At 35.8% G+C, this 22,931-nt stretch overlaps 1 protein-coding gene across 4 annotated transcripts in view; it reads right to left on the minus strand.

The window, feature by feature from the left end:
* The window catches only part of FAT1 (FAT atypical cadherin 1), a 104,222-nt gene that overhangs the window by 19,007 nt on the left and 62,284 nt on the right, over positions 1-22,931 (minus strand). For all 4 annotated transcript variants that reach the window (XM_058837931.1, XM_058837929.1, XM_058837930.1 and 1 more), the window contains exons 8-17: positions 15,217-15,492; positions 14,799-15,009; positions 8,291-12,358; positions 7,470-7,666; positions 5,974-6,127; positions 4,279-4,512; positions 2,642-3,031; positions 1,275-1,489; positions 731-868; positions 291-434 (exon numbers count right to left, since the gene is read on the minus strand). In XM_058837931.1, coding sequence (XP_058693914.1) covers positions 291-434; positions 731-868; positions 1,275-1,489; positions 2,642-3,031; positions 4,279-4,512; positions 5,974-6,127; positions 7,470-7,666; positions 8,291-12,358; positions 14,799-15,009; positions 15,217-15,492 — 6,027 coding nt within the window. The remainder of the gene's footprint in view (positions 1-290; positions 435-730; positions 869-1,274; positions 1,490-2,641; positions 3,032-4,278; positions 4,513-5,973; positions 6,128-7,469; positions 7,667-8,290; positions 12,359-14,798; positions 15,010-15,216; positions 15,493-22,931) is intronic.

The raw sequence follows: 22,931 nt of genomic DNA on the forward strand, positions 1-22,931 counted from the left end.
TGCCTGGACTCAATTCTGTGCCAAGTGCTCTAGGATGAGCCTGCTTGAGCAGGGAGGTTGGACCAGATGACTCACTGTGGTCCCTTCCAACCTGAGCCAATCTGTGATTCTGACAACATGCAGTGTAAGTTTCTACATAACGTGCAAATGAGAATTTTATAACTCTCAACACTTATTTGCTAAGCAGTCTCACTGGCAACCTTAAATAATCAAAAATACAGAAAAATTCAAGTCACAAGTTGACAGACCATTAACATTATTGATTTAACTACTTCACTAGTTGTATTTACCTGGATGATAACACTATAGTTTCCTTTTGAGAACACCGGGGGATTATCATTTACATCAGAAACATCAATGTTAACTGTAGTTGTGTTAAGCTTAGGTGGGCTTCCATTATCTGAAGCTTGAACTGTCAAGGTATATCCTGAAATCTAAAAAAATAATAATAAAAAAAAAAACATTTACTGAAGAGGAAAAAAATAACAAACTCAGAATTTGTTTTATGGAAGAATTATTTTAGCATAACCCCCAGTAAAGCTTTCCTTCATATACTTAATCCTTTCTCTTCCTCTCAGAAGTACTGATATAAAGGGATGCTTGCACTTTATTATAGCGCATTAATTTTGGAACATGAAATGATAATTTACAAATAGAGTAAGAAAATGGTGGTCATGAATTATGTGTAGGTAAATTAATTCCAGATGCCCTAAAACCATAAAAAACTCACCTTTTCTCTGTCTAGAAGCTTAGTCACTTTTATTTCACCCCTGGTAGGGTCAATTGTAAAAGGATTTCCTTGATTGCCATCTATAATTGTGTAGTGAATGCGGTTGTTGGAAGGTCCATCAGCATCATCTGCCATAACCTAAGGGACATTACAGCCTCATTTAAAACAGGTTGAAATAGACTCCAGAACCTTTCAAATAAACTGATCCTGAAGATGATCTCTTCTGGTTTAACAAATTCCACAGTTCACAGGAGAAATGCCATCTCATTAGAATATACCAACATCACTCAATTTCCTGAATTTCTTCTGAAAGTTAAGTCACAGTCTCATGAGGAAAACATAAAGACATCATAAAATATTATCTACTTTCCCACAGCATCTGAAGTCCCTACTTCTGAAACTTTCAATTTCAAAGTAAATCTTCAATTCACTCAGTGGCAACATCCATTCACTGATGTTCACCTTCAGATCTATACTTACTCGTTCAAGACTGAAAGCATAATCATCGTGACAGAGTATTTCAAAGTAAAAAAACAGTACATACTGTAATAACTGATTGTTCAAGCGTAGCATCTTCACTGATTACTGCAGTGTAAGTGTCCTGGCTAAACACTGGAGAATTGTCATTGATATCTGTGACATTAATATTCACTGTTACAACGTCACTTAATGAAGGCGTGCCTCCATCTGTGGCTTCCACTGTCAAGTAGTACTCATGAGAACTTTCATAATCCAAACTCTCAATGACAAAAATGGATCCTAGGGAAGGAAAAAAAAAAGAGCCTCACACAAACTCTGCTACTGCTGTAGTATTATTATGTAGTATGATTATGCTTTACACATATAAGTAAAAAGATGCAAAGTTCCTGCCACTACGGCAAGATTCACAGTTCAAAACAACCTGGCTGACATTTTGTAATGTGAGTTTTCAACTGACTAGCTAAGATAGTGCAGTCCCTAGCATACACACTGATTTGCTGGATAAGTTTTTCTGGAACTTTTTGCAAATATATAAAATTTCAAATATATGAATTTATCTGGCAAAGTAGTTCTATACCTTACTACCAGCATGTCCACTGGAAAAAGCAGAATTGTAATTTCCACTACACTAGAACAATTAACTACCAAAGTATTTAATTAGAATTAACTTTTGGGAAGAAATCTTATTTAAAAAAAACAACAAAAAACAATACCCAGACGCAAACAACTTTACCAGAAATTAGCTCTAGAAAAAGAACTATATAAGTAAACAAAACTGTAATTTGTTATTGTTAAAATTTGCGGTGTTAATTGATTTTTAACAAATAATTAACAGGAAAAAATTCTCAAGGTAACCTAAATAGTCCCAGAGACTAAATCTGATTATCATACAAGCCTAAAATCTCCACTGTCATGCTGGATATGTTGAACATAATATTCTTCTTCCAAGCTCTCTTTAATACCTCCCTTTAATATTAAACTTCTCTAGGATTACTGCCTTTGTGGACCAATGACTAGTCTTCCCAACCTATTTTATTTTTAATCCTTCTTTTGCCAAGACTGGCTATTCCTTCTGATTATATACCTTTTGTGGGAAGACTTACGTTTTTCATTACAAATCTATGTCTTTCCACCTGCCTGCCCTCAGAGTGGGGAATTTCCAGTTAGGACACCCTTACTCTTGCCAGCTAAATGGATCTAATCCAAGTAATAATCCAATAAATTAAAGCAACAAATAAAGTTCCTATTCTACATTTTACAGAACTTCTCTCAGTAAGCATCCTGGCAAAATAGGTTCTGAAAAGAGCAGCAGCAACTTTACAGCCAGGATGATGCACATAGTTTATACATAACCTAGCTGAACTATGGAGGAAATCAGTACGGCATCGTGCTTGCTTGGCCTAAAGTACATTTACACTTGTAACCTGTTACCTGTTGTCGAATCGATGCTGAATTTTCCGTGCTCGTTCCCACTGACTATTGAGTATGTGATTTCAGCATTGGCTTCAATATCTCTGCTTGCAGCATAGATCTGGAGAACTTCAGTTCCAACCAAAATGTCCTCTGATACACTTGCACTATACTCCCTATGCTCAAATACGGGTGGATTATCATTAATATCCAAAACAGAAACTATAACACTACTTGTTGAAGACAGTCTTCTAGGTAAGCCTTCATCCGTAGCCTTCAAAGTTAATGTGTACACAGCTTGTAATTCCCGATCCAAAGGCTTCTCCAAATGAATGATTCCAGAGAATTCATCAATAGAGAACTGCCCCTCTGCAGAGTTCACCAGTGCATAATGGATTTTACGGTTCAACCCTGCATTTTGAAAACAATTTTCAGGTATGAAGCAGTCATTAAAATACATAACAACAGAATAATCCATCTGATAACTATGGAAATAAGACATGCATGTCAAATATTATAATTCATGTTAAAAGTAGATTTCAGAAATAGTTAAAGTCTCTTGTGAAGGGCAGAATTACTTCCAAAAAAAATTAAGCTAACATTTCATTGCACTGATTTTCTGTCATACAGAAAACATGAACCATGGTTCTGCTTCAGTTACAGCACTAGTTGATATGAAACAATTGTTAATATAAATGTAATTATAACTTTAGAACAAAAGAATCTGCTTAGCAAGCTTACAATAACAGAGGAGGATATGGGAGAGTTAGGTTGCATCAATTAACTAGACTAAAAACCAGTAGGTTTATTTAAGAATCATGCCCCAAAATTAACAGGAGATAATTTCTAGCAACATTTCTTTATAAAACAAAAACCTTACAGATTTTAGGGGCAAGTATTTTGGTCCACCTGAACTTCAAAGACCAGTGAAGTATGAAAACGTGTCTGTTACCTTCCAAATGAGTAATCTAGCTTTATCATAGCACAAAACAGGTCAGTTGTTGCAGGAGACTGAGGCAACTATTCATTAATACTATTTGATTAAGAAATTGATGAGATGTGGAAATCATACACTTCTAAAAATACTTTATACTGTTGTGGTCCTTACAACAAAGCCTATGAACAAACTCTTTGTAATGTCATTTTCACTTCATGTTCACTTAAATATTTGTAACTGAAGAAAGAGACAGTAAAAATCTTAACAACATATACATAAAGCTACAGCTGACCTAGATTCTCTTGATGCTATGATCATTGAGGGCTGTCCCGAGAAGCACACTTTCAAAAATCCATGAATGCCCATTTACATGAACAGACATGGCTTGATAGTCCTAGTACTTACATCAGGAGGAACAGGATGGACCTAATCAATCATAACATTAATACCTTATGACACTAAAAATATCCTACATTTTGTCTCTTCCCCCTCTCCTCTTTTTTGCAAAGACACTTAGGGATGTCTTCCAGGCTACTCACACATAGAAGTAAGGTGTTAAATGATTTAGTAGACCAAAATATATCTTTCAGGAGTCTAATCCTGAATGGTATTGAAAATCTGTCAGCTCTACTGAAACACTTGACACCTCTCAGGATAAAACTAAAGAAATGATACTGTAAGTCTAAGAGCATGATAAAAGCATCAGTCAAAGAATGCATACCTGCATCTGCATCTGTTGCCTGCACTCTTGTCAAAAGGGTTTTAGGCTCTGTGTTTTCAAATACTGTAATGGAGTAAGTATCAGTTGTAAACTCTGGGGCATTATCATTCACATCTTCCAGAGTTAGGATAATGTTAGCTTGGCAGAATCTTCCTCCTCCATCTGTGGCTTTCACTATAAGATGATAAACTGCTTGCTGCTCACGATCAAGTGCCATTAATGTTTTCAGTTCACCTACAAACAGCATAACACATAAGTTGATGCAAGTTGTAATGCTTAAGTACCCCTAACATGTTTTCCCCTAAAATCAGAAAAGCTAAACAACAATTTTCTTGTTTACAGTAATTTCATCACTGGCTAAGTCAACAGCTGTACTGCATTAATGAGCTCCACTCTGGGCAAAGCATGTAAGTGACCTGCCTTTTCAGCTTGAAAAGATTAAGAACTAAACCCCTTTTATTTTTTTTTCTAATGCTCTTGGAACAGAAATTAGCTAAACTTGGATAGTGCAGAGAGAGAATGTGTATACATACAAAAAACCATGTGTGTTTGTGCAAAGAAGATTAAAATATTACAACTCTGGCTTTAAAAAAATGCAAAGTTAAATCCATGTCTGGGTTTTCTGGGCTATTTAGCTGTATTCTTTCCATAGCTATTGGTATTTCCTCCTCTAACATTCCATGAATAAACAGCTATTCACTATGAGGTTGTACCTGCTGCTACAGATAAACCTCTAGAACTCTAACACATATTTTCTATCAAAAGTGACAGAAAACATGAGAGGCTACTACTGTGTAGTCATTGTCTCCTTATAAACAGTTAAAAAAAGTATTATTAAACACTTTTTGTGGGTTTTTGTTGGTTTTTTTTTTTTTATTTTAGCTCTACAAATTCTCAATTTATGTAATAACACAGTAGCACATCACACAGGTGACATTCAAAGTCAAAAAAAAACCCCAAACCCATGAAGTAAGGTCCTTCTCATTTATTTTGTCACTGAAAGTTTTCTAATCTCTTCTACTTGCACTACATTTTTGTATTCATCTTATTCCATTTTTTCTATACTGTTTGCCTTCCTACAGCTTGTCTACTACAGCCTGCACAGTATAGGATTTTGGCAATAGCTGTGATCTATGCTATATACTATAATACAAAACACACAAATGCCATGAAGACCAAAGTGAAACAAGTTGAAAGTTAATCTCATGTACCCTTTTGAGTTAATCTCATTCCAATAAAACTGGGGGCACTTCAGGTGTTTGCTATGGAAGGAAATTTGCTGCTCCATCTAACCTCATCCCATTTAATTTTCCAAAAAAAAAGATGGCAAAGAGAATCTGAATGAAGATGTGTTCAGTTACAAACCATTATTGCTACTACTATAGTGAATATAAATAGAGAAAAATTTATGGCATACTTTTATTCCAGTCACTTCAACATGGATGTTTCTGGCTTCAGGGCAATTATTACCCTGTTTATGTTTTAGCTCCTCATATATTAAAATACTTGGCTTTTGCCTGACTTTATTCAATATATTATTAGTATTTGTGCAGTAGAAACTCACATTTTAAACCGCTGTTACAATAAACCAACCCTTAGTGGAAAGTTTTAACAACTGACATTTATGTCTTAATGTAATAGCAAAACATTTTATAAAATGAGGTGACTGGAATCTTGTGTATAAAGTATTATTACCTGTGTCTGGAGTGAGTCTGAATTTTTCTGCTCCTGTGCCATGCAGTGTGTAAGTAATTTCTGCATTGGAACGAATATCTGCATCTGTAGCAGACACCTGCATTATCAGTTTGCCAGGAAGGGCATCTTCAGGAACTGAATCAGCATATAAAGTCTGCAAGATTTAAAAGTTACATTGAAAAACTAAACATACAAAGTAAGCACAGCTTGGATAAGGGGAGGGGAAGAAGGAACAATAGAGAAAATAATGTTCTGACTGAATGTTTGGTAACATATAATGTGAACCAGAGGATGAAATAACTGTAAATTGAATGAACTTAATGATTTTCTAATTAATTACTTCACCTTTATTAGATTATTCAAAAAGACATTTAATACTGCAGCTATAGGGACTATTGAACATCACTGCATTGCTCAAAACTTGAAATACTTGTAACTGATTAACTGATAATGAAACATGTTCCCAAAATAGGAGTTACAAATTTTTGCTAATCTCATTTTCATGTCTTTTAGTGGATTATCTTTTCTAGGTCTGTCTCAATCTACAAGAAATCAATAACTGCCCTTTTAATGACACAAAAGCTTCTAGATTAAATTAAAAAACGAAAGAAGGATTCAGAATTTTAATGGCACTAAACACTCTTACAACTCAACCATGTCAGGAATGTGCATTACATTAGAAGCACTAAGCCTTGTAACACCAATATTAACAAAGTGGAAAATAAAAGGGAAAAAAGCTAAAAATCTGACTTGAGAGTATTAACTGTATATAACTGCAACCATTTACACAGGAGTAACCAACATAAACATCAACTAAGAAGTTCACTATGTTCACTGTATAGTTGTCCTTCCCAGTACAAGGGAAGATTTCAACCCAGTAATATCAAATCTGTGTTCAACTATGAAAAGTCCAAAAGAGGCAACAACACATCTTGTAGGGGCTATCTTCCTGAGTTTGTTCCAGTCCTTATTTTTCACGTCCATTTTTGCAGACTATAAAATCTGGTAAGGTAGACAGCTTTGTAACAAGAAAACATCTACGGCTTACAGAGTTTTGGTGCTGTTGACTGCAATTGCAGGGTAATGTTCCACTCTTTTCAACTCTTTTATCACAGGAATTACACACATATTTCAACTAAACAATGGGATTCAGCTTTCTTTAAAACTTTGCTTCTTTCATAAAATAGAGCATACAAACGATGATGGCTGCAGTTTAAAAAATACTTTTTTGAAAAGAATTAACATAGGAGAAATGTACTACAATTCTCCTTATATCTCTCAAACAGCCACTGAGTATCAGTGAATTGTCTCTGGATTTTTTAAAAATCTGTCTGTGAAGTATCTTTTATTTGACAGCATTCTATCTTAATAGTCCAAATTTTTGTTACTGATTCAAAAGGAATAGCTATTTGTCAGTCTCCTGAGAAGCAATTTCAGAGAAAATGTAAATTTTATGTATGAAAGCAGCTGGTAATGGAAGATACAAGACTGCCTACCTTTTCACAAACAGGGCTATTATCATTAGCATCAAGGACTTTAACCTCCACCACAGCTTTAGCTGCAAAGGTCCCATCAGTAGCTGTGATATTTAGAAGATAATTATCCTTTTCTTCCCTGTCCAGAGGCTTTTTGACATAGACCTTCCATTCATTCTGTATATTTTCGATAGCAAACTGTCCCAAAGGATCACCTCCTGAAATATGAAAAGAAATATTCATTTTAAAATGGAGATTTCTACTATTACTCTATCCAAATTAAGGTATAGCTCAAAGAAAAAGGAAAAAAAAAAAAAAGGGCAAATAAGCAGCCACTCTCTGTGGCTTTATGAGGAAGTAACTTCATTGCCCAGGTAGAAATTGTAAGTAGATGCTCACACAACCAATTCAACAGTGGCAGACAGAATCTATAAAAACTAATGTAGAAATTATTGTAGCATTGTAGAAAATATCGTATCATGACATATGGTAAATAAAAACAATAAAATACTCCACTAGAAATCAGCAGCCTATTACTTAGTGAAATTTCTTTCATTTGTTCTTTAACTACATCACTAATCTAAGTATAGTATTTTTAAATAAAATTTGATATATAAATAATATACAGAGAAAGGCATTTTAAGCAAGGCATACATGAAACAAAGTCAACTAAAACTCATTTTTCCACTCAAGTTTTTAATATTCGTATTAAGACACACACATTCTCTCTTTGCAGCTCTATGGTTTCAAACACTTTCCAATCTTTTCAAAGATTAAGTTGTATCTCCTATCGTTCCAGCACCACCCAAATGATGATTCTGACATTACCCAAAAATATTTACCTGTGATGTAATAAAAGACTTGTCTATTGGTTTCTTCTGTATCAGCATCTGCTGTACTCAAGATGGCAATTACCCCACCAGGAGGGTCATCCTCACTGACTGTTCCTTTATATATCTCTGCAGTAAACCGTGGAGGATTGTCATTCACATCTGTGACTGTAACTTCAACCACAGCCATAGAAGACAGCTGAATTTTTTCACCCCGGTCAGAGGCAACCACTGTGATTTTGTACGTGTCTTGTTCCTCGTGATCGAGTTCTCTCAGAGTTGTAATCCAGCCAGTTTCCATGTTTATGGCAAAAGACTCTATAATGTCTAGCTCTTGAGAAGGATCCAAGCTGTAAGTAACCTGCCCATTGAGTCCTGAATCTAAGTCAGTTCCTTTAACCTGTATGACTCTTGCTCCAGCTGGTGTGTTCTCTACAATGAATGCTTCATATGGGTTGGACTCCAAAATTGGTTTGTTATCATTTGCATCTTTTACTTGAATGCTTACCTCCACTGAGGAAACAACATTATAATCTTCATTTACATACTGTGCTTGAACTGAAAACTGGTACCACTTAGTTGTTTCATGATCAAGGTTCTTCTCAAGTTTCAACTCTCCTGTCTGTCGGTCAATCACAAAAAAGTCATCTCTGTTGCTTTCAGGAGTGTTCCCTTTAATCAGATTATATACTAAAGTCTGATTATGCTCTGCTTTGATAGCATCTATCACAGTTCCAATTGGAATGTCCTCAGAAACAGTATAAGAATAAAATGGTTCTGAAAATTTTGGAGGAGGCACTTCTGGTGGGAGTATTCTAGCATAGACAGGAACAACTGACTCTTTCTGAGGGGATCCACCATCAATTGCTCTAACAAGGAAAGTAAGAAACTCATTTTCCAAACCAATTAAGCTTTCTTTTGTAGTAATTATACCAGACAATGAATCAATTTCTAAATTCTCTTCTACATTTTCAGACTCTGCTTCAATAGAATATGTGATGTCTGCATTTGTACCTTCATCAGCATCAGATGCCCAGACTTTAATGACCGAAGTACCCCGTGGAACATCAGACCCAATGTTTACTTCATACTCTGTTGCTCGGAATTGAGGAGCATTATCATTGTCATCTGTAAGTATTACATTAAGAGTACAGAAAGCAACTTTGCCTCCTGGATCTTTGGCCATTAAACTAATGGCAATTACTTTTTCTGCTTGTGTTTCACGGTCAAGCTTTTCAGAGGTAAATATCTGCCCTCTCTCATTTGTATAAAATCTGTTTTTGGCAAACTCATTTACAATGTGGTAAGTGATATGGCCATATGTACCAGAATCTTCATCTGTTGCTTTGACTTCAGTAACCAAAGTATGCAATGGAGCATTTTCAGCTAGTTCAACCTCATATTCATTCTGGCTGAAAACAGGACTGTGCATGTTGGCACTGATTACAGTTACATGGACTTGGGCTGAGCTTCTAAAGACACCATCAGAAACCGACACATTAAGATTATAGTGTGACTTCAGCGTCTGTCTGCGTAAGTTTGAGATGGTGATAATGCCAGTTTTACTATTAATCACAAAATTCTTCTGATCATTGCCTGTCAGAATGGAGTACTCCAGTTTGTCAACATCTGAACTATCTGCATCTGAGGCTTGCACACACGTCACAAAATGTCCTCGAGGAGCCAGTTCACTAATTCTGGCTTCATAAAGCAATTGGCTAAAAAGAGGGGGGTTATCATTAAGATCAGTAACATCCACAGTTACAATAGTATCACTGCTCAAGGGCAGCATGCCCCCATCTATGGCCCTTACAAGTAACTTGTGTTGCTTAATTTGTTCATAGTCCAAAGTTCTTGCTGTAAGAATGAGCCCAGTGCTGCTATCTATGTTAAAATAGTCATGGCTTTCACTATTATCCTCAACCAAGTGATAGGAAATTCCCCTGTTGGTTCCAGAATCGGCATCTGTGACGCTCACTCGTGCAACAGATGTTCCAACGACAGATGCTTCAGAAAGTGTTGCAATGTAAGACTGCTCAGTGAACACAGGAGGGTTATCATTGATGTCTTCCACTATTATGTCTACAAACACATCAGCATGAGCCCCATTTAGGGAGTCAGTTGCTCGGACACTCAGTTTATAGGCTGGGTGAGACTCAAAGTCAAGAGGGGCAACAACATTTATAACTCCGGTGTTGAAGTTGATAGTGAACTGATTGAAAGGATCTCCACCTGTGATGCTGTAAAACACCTTGAGTCCTTCAGGGCTGTTTGCTTGTATGTGTACCACAGGACTATGGAGCTGAATGTTTTCTGGTATCTCTGCACTGTAGAAAGGCTTTTCGAACACTGGCATAGCTTTACTCATTACTGTAATTGGGACTCTAACTTCAGCTGAAAATGCAGGGTCTCCTCCATCTTTTGCCACTACTGTGACCAGATACTCCTTATTTAGTGTGTCTGGTTCAAACTTTTTCTTCAGGGAGATTTCACCAGTGGGATCAATTTGGAAATGTTCATGATGCTCTTTGAGATAGTAATGCACCTCTCCATTTTTGCCTGTATCTTTATCTACTGCTGTCACACGTTGAACAACATGGCCTGCTTCAGAGTCTACTTTAACAACAGCATAATACGGAAGATTGACAAAAAATGGAGCATTATCATTTACATCTTCTACTGTGACTTTAACTAAAACGTGTGCAACAACTGATGGTTTATTTTCCTCCGTCACTTCCACGACCACATCAAAAGACTCTTGCTGTTCACGATCAAATGGTATTCCCGTTGTTGAAAGGACTCCTGAAGTTTGGCTTATTTTAAATCTGCTGTCTGGATTTAGAATATGGTAAAACAAAGGCTTATTTATTTGATTCCCTATAGCAGTAACAACGGCTATTGTTTTTGCCTCTGTGGAATTCTCCTGCACCGTTGCAGAGTAAGAACTCTGTGTGAACTTCAGCTGGCTTGCTTTGCTTTCTTTTACATTAATTTTTACAGATGCAGTGCTTGCAAATCTGCCATCAGATGCTCTCACTGTTAATTCGTATCTGCTTCTTAACTGAGTTGTGTTTTGTACTGTTATATCTCCAGTCTTAGAGTTTATTGAAAATTTTTCTCCAATGTTGCCTTCAATAATGGAATAAATTAATTGGGAAAAAACACCTGAATCTGCATCAGTGGCATTTACACTGATGACTTTCACGCCTTTGTAAGTTGGAACCAGAAGGGATGTCTCATATAGCTCTCTTGAAAACACAGGAGGGCAATCATTGATGTCAATCACATAAATAGTAACATTAGCTGCATATTCCGCATATAGACGTGGCATCCCTGTATCATGTACTTGCACTGAAAAGTGGAAAATATTTGTCTCCTCGTAGTCCAGACTCATTACTGTCCGAATGGCACCAGTGCTAGAATCAATGGCAAAATACTGGCGGACAGATGGTTCAACAATTTGATAAACAAGCAAAGCATTAGATTCTTTATCAGCATCTGTAGCTCGAATTACTAATGGGATATTCTTGTCAGTCAGAACCACACTGTTAACTGAAGCTGATTCGCTGATGAGTCCTGTATATTCAGCCTGCATAAAAATTGGTGCATTGTCATTCTCATCCCGAAGATGTACCAAAACTGTTGCATTGCTGGACAAGCCAGCCATGTTTGTTCCTTGCACAGTTAGAGCATAAAAAGGCAAAGTTTCAAAATCAAGCATCTTCTGAGTAACGATGACACCCGAGTTGGGGTTGATAGCAAAGGCATCATCTGTATTACCATCTTTTATTTCATAAACTACAGAAGACTGACTGTATGCTGCAACCATTCCAACAAAACTGCCAATATTAGCACTTTCGCTGATTTCTGTAGAATATTCTTTGGCTGTGAATTTTGGTGAGGCATTATCAGAAACTGTAACGAATATGTGTACTGAGGTCACTTCACTCATTGGAGGGTGTCCTTTATCTGTCGCTTTTATCATCAGGTTGTATTCTTCCTGGTTGCTACGATCTAATTCCTTTGCAGTTTTAATCATACCCAAAATGGGATCAATTAGGAAGGAATTTCCAATATTCCCTGTGAAGAAAGAAAAAGCAATTAAGAAGGATGTATACAGAATTTAAGGGATGACTGCTTATTTAGCTGTATACTTAAAGAGACACGGACGGAACACAGAGACTATGAAAGTTTCTTAGTTTTGCTTGATAAACATTTATTAGCCCTCCTGGAAAGCTTTCTGTAACCAAGATTTGGCAGTAATTCTAACTTTACTTGTGGAAATACTGCATAAAATATAGTCAGCAAAGCCATCCAAGACTTGAAAATAAATGCAAAAACTTCCTTTTAGCAAACTTAAATATTGACTGTAGCTGAAAGGAACTTTGGAATATAAGTTAACATTACTGGAATAAAAGTTACATTTTATAATCTAAAATAACTGGAATGTTTTGGACAAGAAAAAAAAAGGGTTGTAACAAACCCTTGAGAATCTTAATTGTTTATACATGTATTGTTTAATTCACTGCTTCAAAAACAAACTTTGAATTGGACAAAGTTACCTCTCTCTTAACTTCCTATTGATACACAGACAAGTTATTCCCCTGTGATAGTATTAAAATAAAAATAATGCCTGCTGAGAAGAACCAGCTGACATTTCATATAAACACTTGTTTGCTTCAAATTTTGAAATACACAGATGAACTACACTGCATACAAGACTCTGAGACTCTGCTCATGTATTAAGTATGCTAAGATTTAATATTTTACTTACCTAAAAAATTACATTATTAAAGACATGCTCATTAAAGCATTATCAAAGCATGAAAAAAAAATAATTTAAAACTTCTGAGTTCTGCACACAAGTAGGCAAGAAGGAGGTTTTGTGTTTTGTTTGGTTTTTTTTACTGTTGGGTTGTTTTGGTTGGGTATTTTTGGTTTTTTTAGAGGAGACTCTAAACACAGTGGCATTCTTAGAATATCCCATTACAAATCTAAGCAGGCATTACAAGCATTTAAGGAATGTTCCTTCCATTTGCTTAGAATATCAATTATAATGCTTTAACCCCCAGTAGATCACAATCCTGTAAAATAAAACTTACAGGTCTTACATTTACTCCTACAAAAAGCTAGAAGAAAGGAAGGGAACAGCATGTTGCTTCATTCTAGACTGCACACACACACATTTTTTCTTGTCATTGATGGGCATTCATAAAACAACCACTAACAAAATGGAAAAAGCAAGAGAAAAATTTAATGGGCATTGGTGCCCTGCTTAGTAAATGTCCTACTTCTAGAAACAACAGAAAAGTCTCATGTAGTTTAAGCAACTTATGAGACACTCAAAAACATTCATTCTTGTCAGAGTATCATAATCACAGCTTTGTTTTAATACAGTGTTAAAGTATGCTGTCATATGGAAACAGGGCTTTGGGGAAGACAAAGAAAATATTTATAGTAAATAATTCCTATCCTTTACACAGCAATTTATGTAAAATAAAAAAAATAAAAACACCTGCACATATCACTTGCATTCAACAGTAACTAACTTTTTTCCCATTGTTTTTCTCTTTAATATACAGTCTCATATGCTTGTTACTGGGATTTTTATTTTAAATTACATTTTACCTTGAAAGTAAGACTTCACATAAGAAATGACATTTAAATAACCTTTTTGTTTTCTAGTCATGGTGTCTACAAAGCTCAGGACCTTAATAATGGTAAACTTTTATTAATTCAGATTTAATGGACTGAACCAAAACCCACTTCTGTCTGGAAAGTGAACTCAATCAATGTAATCTAACACTAAAAATTGCCACCATTTGAATCACATTGTTGTAGGCAAGTTCAGAAAGATATTCTGAGGTTAAAAATAAGGAGCAGCTCTTTCCTGGCCTGCAATCTGAAAGGAGTCTTCATGCCAAACAGACCAACTCTTAAGGAATTTCTCAAATATTTTAATAAGATAGAATAGCCAGAGGAAAATTAGCCAGAGGAAAGTATGGAAAGCAACTCCTTTGCTGCATCTATCAGAAAGTTTACCTTAAAAGCTGGGATTATTTAGGGGTTTGGTACATGCACATTTAAGTTATTTTTGAGCTCCTTCATCATATTGAACATGAAAACACTTGTCTCAAGCTCTTACTCTATTCATCAAGTCCTTGCTTCGCCTAAGCCACAAAAAATATGACTTACAATATCAAAATAGAATGCATTTTTTAGACCTGAATGGAATGATTCTGTAATTTCTAAAGAAATTACTCCTTTTGAGCATTTCAAGATGACTTTTTCTTCCCCTACTACTAAAATATGCCAAATATATCTAGAGGATAGCATAAATAGCTAAAGAATATAGATGAATATTTGCAGTTTTCTTTTAAATACTCCCAAGGCTGTATCTTCAATACATCTCTCAGAATATGGCACATAAATCTTTTTTTACAGCTATGTTTTTACACATCTACAGTTGAAAAAGTATCAGTGAGTTCAATGGACTGAAAATGTAAGAGAGTGAATATACCTGATTCAATAGAGTACACAACTTCTGCATTTTTTCCTTTGTCCTTATCTAATGCTGTAACCTGGAGTACTGCTGATCCAACAGCTGCTGACTCATACACTCGTCCTTCATAGGAAGGGCTGGTGAACCACGGAGCGTGATCGTTTGTGTCACTGACGTTAATGATGATTCTGGCGTAGTTGCGCTTCACAGGAACGTCTTGGTCTCGAACCTGCAACCGTCAGCACATGCCTAGCAATTAGCACTGCTATTTCAGTAGTTCACCAGATATTAGTAATAATTCAAGGTGCAATCAGAGTCAAAGACTGCATACAAATTAATCATACAAGTAAAGGTTTGAATTATGGAGACAAACTAAAATGACATTAAAAGGTATCTGTCATTCACAACAGAAGAAATCTCTCTCATGCGTACTTACCATTATTGTGAGAATATGCTGGTTCATGGTCTCATGATCCAGTTTTTCTGAGGTATAAAGGGAGCCTGTTGCAGGGTCCAGACGAAATTTTTTAAGACTGATGGGATCAGTACTGCCCTGCATAGTATAAATCAGTTTATTCTTCTCATCTCTGTCTGTGGCACTGACTTGCAGAATTTCTGTCTCTGGTAAGGTATCTTCGGGTATAACAACTTCATATTTTGAAGCAGAAAACTGAGGCCTGTGATTATTTGTGTCTATAACTTTGATGTACACCTGAAATGATACAGTGGGAGGAGGAAAACATTGTTATTTGGTAAAAAGAAATGACAGGAGGATATTTCATTAAAAATCAGACCATAATACTGACGTAATACCACCTCAAGACAATTTTATTTTGCTGGGAGGAGAAGATATCCAAGATGTGTAAGGAAGAAGAATATCACTAAAGCCAAATTTGCCTTACCTTCCCCAGAGTCAAATCAGAAATATGTACAACCAGAAACATCTTATATAAGACATCTTAAAAGGAATTATTTTTGTCCCAAGTAAGAAAAAAAAATTCCTTGTTAAATTTGGAATTAAAAATTAAAAATATACAATATAGATCTTAGAGTGGGTAAAAATCCTATTTTGGGGTGAAAATTTACAATTTTAAGCAATGATTTTTCAAGGTGTGCATGCATTATACTCCTCCTTTCCCTCACATAAAAATAGTCCTCTTTTAGCCCCTCACATCTGCAAGCTTAGGCAAGCATAGAAAAGTGGTGGAATTGCTACAAAAGTGCATTATCTCAAAGAACTGCAGGTGGTATTGCTTACTATTCCCCAGCAATGCAGCACAATTTCAGCATAGCTTGCTGGTCACCAACATGATTTCTCTGAAGTTATAGTTAAATTGAAACAGATGATTCAAATTTCATCTTTGTATAATGTTGCTCACCAGAATCACACAAGATCCCTGCGGCCCCACTTGCTTTTCACAGCACCAAAGTTTTGTATACAAAGGGTAAGACAGGCAGCCACCATCCTGTTCCTTCAACAGTGATAATATCAGACAAGCAACAGTGATGCAATGGAGTTGGCAAGTAGACAGTAAAGCTCCAGCAACACAAAGCTAAATTCAAGTTCTTTATGTGCTGCACATACAGCCATGCTTTTATCCACCAAAGGGTAAGGTGCTTTGTATAAATTTCTTAAGGGCTATATATAAACAGGTTTTTAAAAAAGGTACTTACAATACTGTCAGTGGGTTAAATGGCTCTTTGAAGACACTTACTACTTTCCTTTGGTAACTGGTGGAGCCTACAGATGTAATTTAGACAAGGTACCAAGCTGCATGCAGTAGAAACTGAATTAAATTAATCCTGATGGTGGCAAATATTTAGGAAATGCCATATCTCTTGCTACAGGAAGAGGAAATGCCAACCTTGCAAAACTAGCATCTTACACTAAAACGGAATCATTTGGCTGATAAAATCCCTTGCAAGATGTTGCTATGGAAACGAAGGAGCTTGGTTTTGTCACGGATTAGAAACAGATTAAAGGAAAGAAACAAAGAGTTAGAATAAATATTGACTTTCAGTGGGGAGAAATATTAATGGTATGTGACCCAGGATACATATTATGACAAGTTTTTAAATACATTAACTAACAAATTAAATTGGAAAATGAAAAGCTAGAATAAGTAATGTGTTAAAAATGTGATCTTTTTACATTGCCATGATTAGACAGGATGCAAAAAAGCAACACAAGCACAATTGTTAGTTTCTTTTTAAAATCTGTATAAATAAAATACATTTTAATGCCTCTTGGAAGAAGAAAGACAGAAGGGTCTAATACACTCACAAAGCAGCATTTGAGTAAAAACAGCTGCTCATTGAACAATGGTGCTCAGGAAAATTAAAAATTCTACCAAGTGAACAAACAATTAAAAAAGCCAAAAACATAAAACCCCAGCACTCAATACAGATCAAATTATAAAAACATTTCTGCATGAATGAAAGTTTTAAAGGCTGTATATAATTACAGCACTTCATTAATGGATACTGTGCTTTCAAGATAAACTCATCACCAGTTATTTTATTAAATTTCCACCTGCAAGAAATTATTAAGTTTAAACTCAGAAAAAAAACGAAGTGAGAAGATAAGGTGTCAAATGTAATGAATTTAAATTAAAATTGCTATTTAAGTTCATGTCTATTTCCACTTCCAAATGAGGAAACACAGAAACTTTGGTTAAAATCAGAAGTGAGAAGGTATGCAACTGCAGAGCGATTCTGTTCAGCAAATCATTGGAGCAGAAGACGTGCCCGCCTTGCTGCTGGTAGTACACAAAACAAATAAAGAAAAGCAGCATTTCTAGAATGGAGCTCCAGAAAAAGGCACCATGCAAATTACTAAGTTCAATGCCAGGGATGTAGTGACTGTAAAACCAGCATCAGTACCTGCAAGACTAACCACGTATCTAACAAACCAGCTTAACCAAAAAGTGAGTCATTGATCATAGCATCAGGATTTAGCATCAACTCTGGTATTAGCTAGTGAATCAATTAAAATGACACATGGAGGAGACATCCTCCAAAAAGTACTGGGCTAAACAGAAAAGGAGTTAGCTCCTCAAAATGTACAGCATCACTAAATATGAATTATTAAAAAAAATATTGCTAAGAAATAAACACAGTGACTCAGTCATTACAAATGGTTAGCTCAGGTATTCCATTACTTGTCACATTAGTTGCTCAGGCTGCAATTTTTCTCCACACTGGTAAGCACAACTACAAATACACAACTTCATACATTAGTGCAATCATTTTAAATGTACGCAAAACCAAAAGTTTATCTGGAAACTCAAGTGAAAAGCGTTTTATTTACATACTCTAGGATTAATTTTTCTCTCAGTGATGTTATTATTTTATGCCCCTGCACAAATTCTGGTGCACAAGCGCAATGTGACCTGATTGGTTCCATTTTGGTAACTTGTCCAACTCTGCACACTGGGCTGCTTTAATAAGGACAGAGGGAAGGAATCAGCCAGTCCTGTTTGACACTCACTGGTGGGAATGTAGATCCACTACAGTGTTAAGTGCAGTCTCTCCTGCAGTACAGGAGAGACACTGACAAAATGAAACAAATCCAATGACAGGTCATTAAAATCAGTGGGGATTGAAAAGCAATCTGTCCACATGAGGGGGTGCAGGACAGAGAGCCAGACTCTTCTCAGAGATGCACAGTGAAAGGACAGAAGGTGACACACACAAGCTCCAATAAGAGAAAATACAACTACACATAAGAATTTTTTTTTTCCAGGAGAGTTGTTAAACAACTTAATAACTCTCCTGTTAAACTCTCCTGTTTTCCAGGAGAGTTTATAGTATAAAAACAAGTCCAAGGAAGAGGTGTTGTGCCTAGCCATCCCCGGCAGTTAGAACCTGGTGAGTCACTGAAAATCTTGATAACTTTGCAGTTTGCTTTTCATTGACCACAAGTTTTACTCGAACTCCAGGGGCTCTTTCCAACGTAAACTACTAAATAAATATTTAATAAATTTACTTAGGAAACCCTATTTTCAATTCAGGAATTCTTACTGAACCTAAGTGACAGGTGCTAGTTGTGCAATTACTTTTTAAACGTAAAAGTACTGAATTTTCATGTAAGCCGTTAAGACCTTGAAGTTAAATGGAAAGCACTTGCACAAATAATTGTGAGTGTAGTTTTAAAGACCCATACATAAGAATATGGTTTAGTCTGTCTGAGAACAAAACACATGAAGAACTTGAGTTATTCTAACATAACATGTAACATAAAATAAAACTAGCTATTGAACATTTCTCAGTGAAACAATAAGATTCAATTCAAATGAAATATGTTAATATTATCTCTTAAGAGAGAGTTGCACATTAAAGAGGCACAATATAGAAAAGCTTGACATGAGCAGATCATAACATCATCTTTCCAACAAAATGCTCTGGAACTAAAGAAACTTCACTCATTCTGCAAAAATATGCAAGGGCTGTATTGCACAGCTGCCTTCTGCCCACAGATCCCACTGAGAGCAAAGCACATGGGTTATACAGAGAACAAAGCAGCCCAGGATTACTCTGAGGAAGGGCTTAAGTCTATTAATAATCTGGCAGGTGAAACCTAAATTTGCATAGGAATGTATTGATTGTGACTAAAATGAGATATGTGCCATTGACAAAACATACTCAATGTGCAATATTTAAACATAATGTTCATTTAGATTGCTTTAATATCATTTTTCACTTACTGATCCTATGTGGAGTTTTAAATCTACTCCTCCTGTCCTGACATGCTTATAATCATTTTCATAAATAAAAAGTCGTATTATCCAGAAATAATATAACTTAATTCCAGTTCTAAATGTTTCTCTATAGCAGTGTAATCACAAGCAAAAATGTATGCAAAAATGTAGTCAATGAAGATTATTCAATACTTCATTCCCAAAGTATCATATCCATATACATATTGCATCAAGCAAGATTAAATATTCTGGAATAGCAAAGCAGTAGGTAAAATGCTGCAATTAGCTGTAAACTATCTAAGTATTAATCTCAATTAAAAAAAATGGATATACATAGCAATGACTGCTATAAGTGGCTATAGCTAGAAACAGGACCATTTCTTTTTGTTTTCCCTCAAAAATCAATTCAATAGTTCATTTATCACTACTTACAGCCTGTGAATAACCTTTTCTGTTTCAGTACATAGGTACACTGATTTGTGGGATTTAGTTATTTAGTTTCTGTATTTTTATTTTATTTTAATCATAATCCTTCCAAGCATGACACTAGTAATTTCTAAAATCATGTAAAACACCACTACTGTAGGCCTGGAATTTGTTTGTCCTTGCTTTGCCTCATGCATTTGGTATTTAGATGCATGCAAAATTCTAATATCTTCCACGCCTACTATTGCTTTATTTTTCAAAAAAGCTATTTAACTGAAGTCCTGAAAGAGTCAAATGCTCTACAGATGTTAATGGCCCAAAGCCAGCAAATGCCTTCCAGTTTAAAGTCAGATTCAATACACTGCTTTTACACAGTAAGACTTTCATTTCTTGTGCCACTCCCCAGTCTCTTGCAAATGTCATTTCCTTTTTCAAATTAAATGTAAAATTACTTACTCTGCTGTTAATCAAGATCTGTTCAATTGTTTACTGTATATCCAGTGTTTATAGCAGTTACTTTGTAAGCTAAAAAAGTATGGCATATTGTTGTTCCTCATGTATGCACTCAGAATTCAAAATTTCCTTTGCTTGTCACTCCATTTTAACTGTTTAACAGGTCTTAGAAAAATCCAGGGCCACATCAGCCTTTAAACGTTAATCATCAGTATTTCAGCAGTGAGTAATGGAATTTACACACTGGCAGCCATAAATCACACCTTCAGTTTTGATTTTCTATCAACATTTTTAACATGCTAATTTAAGCCTGATCTGAAATGCATCTTTTGAGGGTTATTTTAACAGATTAGAGCATTTGGGTGGGCCAGGAGTTATGAGGGATATAAGAGAATCAATTAAAATCAGGATCATGCACCAACAGTTGCAGAGTTTGAACTAGTCCACACTCAATCTAATACACTTCAGTGAGACTCCAACAGCAGCAGTGGAACCTGTGCTTATCCCACAAGCAGCGCAAAAAGAAGACAAGGCAAAGGAAGTCTTTGTGCTTGTTTGCAACAGAAACCACAATCTCTGATCCTGCCAAGCCCAACTGAGAGAGGAAGGGAAAGATATGAAAAACAATCACAGAAAAAAGTAGTCACAGAAGTGACACGAACTTGAGATTACTACTCCAGTTCTTCTGGAGAAGGGTGCTGTGGGGTAAATGTTTATAATGTTCACTTAGCTTTACAAAATGTTAAAATAAATTCATTTATAAAGAACATGAACAAAAAGTACACTGTGCATTCCCCCAAGAACTAAATTTATCACATAACTCAGAGGAAGAGAAGGGGTGAGGATTAAAGTAATTTTTTGACCTTCCAATTTTTGGCTGTTCTAAAAGACATAGCGGATTATGGTTGAACTGTGACAGCTCAGGACATCTGCATAAATCCAGCTATGCAAGCAGCAGCACTGGATAGACTATTTGCATTCACCAAGGCTCCATATTAAACCTTTCCTAGTCCCCAGGCTACCACAACACACTGTATGTTGATATTTTTGAATGCATTTTTGGGAAGTTGGGGGAAATGTGTATGGAAAGGCCTCTTACTGTCTTTTTGATTTTTAGCTGAATTTTCATTTCTTCTATTTTTTGTCCTAACTAATTCCTGCCTTCTATCCAGGCAGGATAGAAGTGAATCTGCTCAGTGTTTTTCTACTACAAGTAGGCAAATTTAATGTATTTACAGCAGGATTCTCCAAACCTTTTATGGTGGTTATTAGCACCAGAGGCAATGGCACCACAGCTATGATTGCAGCAATACTGGAAACCTACTGGGAAACGTGTTGCTGTCTTTGAAGATTCATGGTCTAGAAAAATCACTCACAATTGTCACTTTTAAAGGAAAAGGCATTTCTCAAAGGAAACTGCTAAACTTGGTCCCCTTCTACTATCAAATTTACTCTATTTGACCTGTCAAGCCTCCTGACATGCAGTCATATCAACAAAGATTCTGTTTAAAATCCTGAACATTGACAAGAAACATCTTTTCCTCTGGCCAAAAGCATAAGACATTAGAAAAGATAACAGAAAAATGTGCACTGCACAGAAGCTGAACAAGAAGAAATTGCATTTGTAGCACAGATCTCTATGTATGCAAAAGACAGCAGCAACCCACTTATTGCTCTTTGAGTGCCTGAGGGGTAGGTCAATGATAGGGGTAGGTAACGCAGACACATCACTGTCCAAATCCAACAATCTTTAATCGGTAAATACAGCCTTGACTTTCTATTTGGAAGAAAAGAGAAGCTCCTATATAATCATGTCTCTATTCACACCAACCTCAGCTAAGCTGTACTTTTCATGAAAAGCACACAACATACTCGTGTTCTGGGCTGGGCAAAGAAACTTGATGGGAAAAACAGATGGGATATACATCATAAATTACTTTATTGTGAATTATTTCCAGTACTGTAACAAAAGATTTCTGCACTATTAAGTGAACTTATTAGTCCAACTGCAAAGAATTGCCACCCTCACAGAGCCTTAGTTAAAAGGTAATTTTAAAACATTAGTTTGTCTGAGGTTGCTGCTTTTTGGAGATTGCTAAACAACCTCTACTTCCACCAAAACTAAAATAAAGTATCGGGACAATATAAAGAGATGTTATAATCTAAACTTTGTTTCTATGTGTACACAATACTGAAAAAGCAGCTCAGTTTCATATAAAGCATTACTTGGGCATTGTAGAACTGGTCATCCACAGATCTTCCAGAGGGAGAGGAACCACAAAATTTTAAAATGGTTGTCTTTACATTTCAAGTACATTAATCGATTTATGTAGTGATTTTGGAGGAGCTTGTAAAGGGGAGTAATTCAAATGAGTAGTATTAATCCTTTCCTTGTGAGAAAGTCATGCATGCAGGAGCTTAGTTTCTGTTTTCATTTATTTAGCTGTAGGAACATGTTATAACTTAAAAGCTGTTGGTTCAGACTGCAGTATAGTAACACACTACCTTTACAGCTAACAGCATGGCTCTGTGAATATCAGAATTCACTTCTATTTTAAACTAAGTCTATTTT

Source organism: Poecile atricapillus, chromosome 4, assembly GCF_030490865.1.
Source record: "Poecile atricapillus isolate bPoeAtr1 chromosome 4, bPoeAtr1.hap1, whole genome shotgun sequence".
Taxonomy (NCBI): Eukaryota; Metazoa; Chordata; class Aves; order Passeriformes; family Paridae; genus Poecile; species Poecile atricapillus.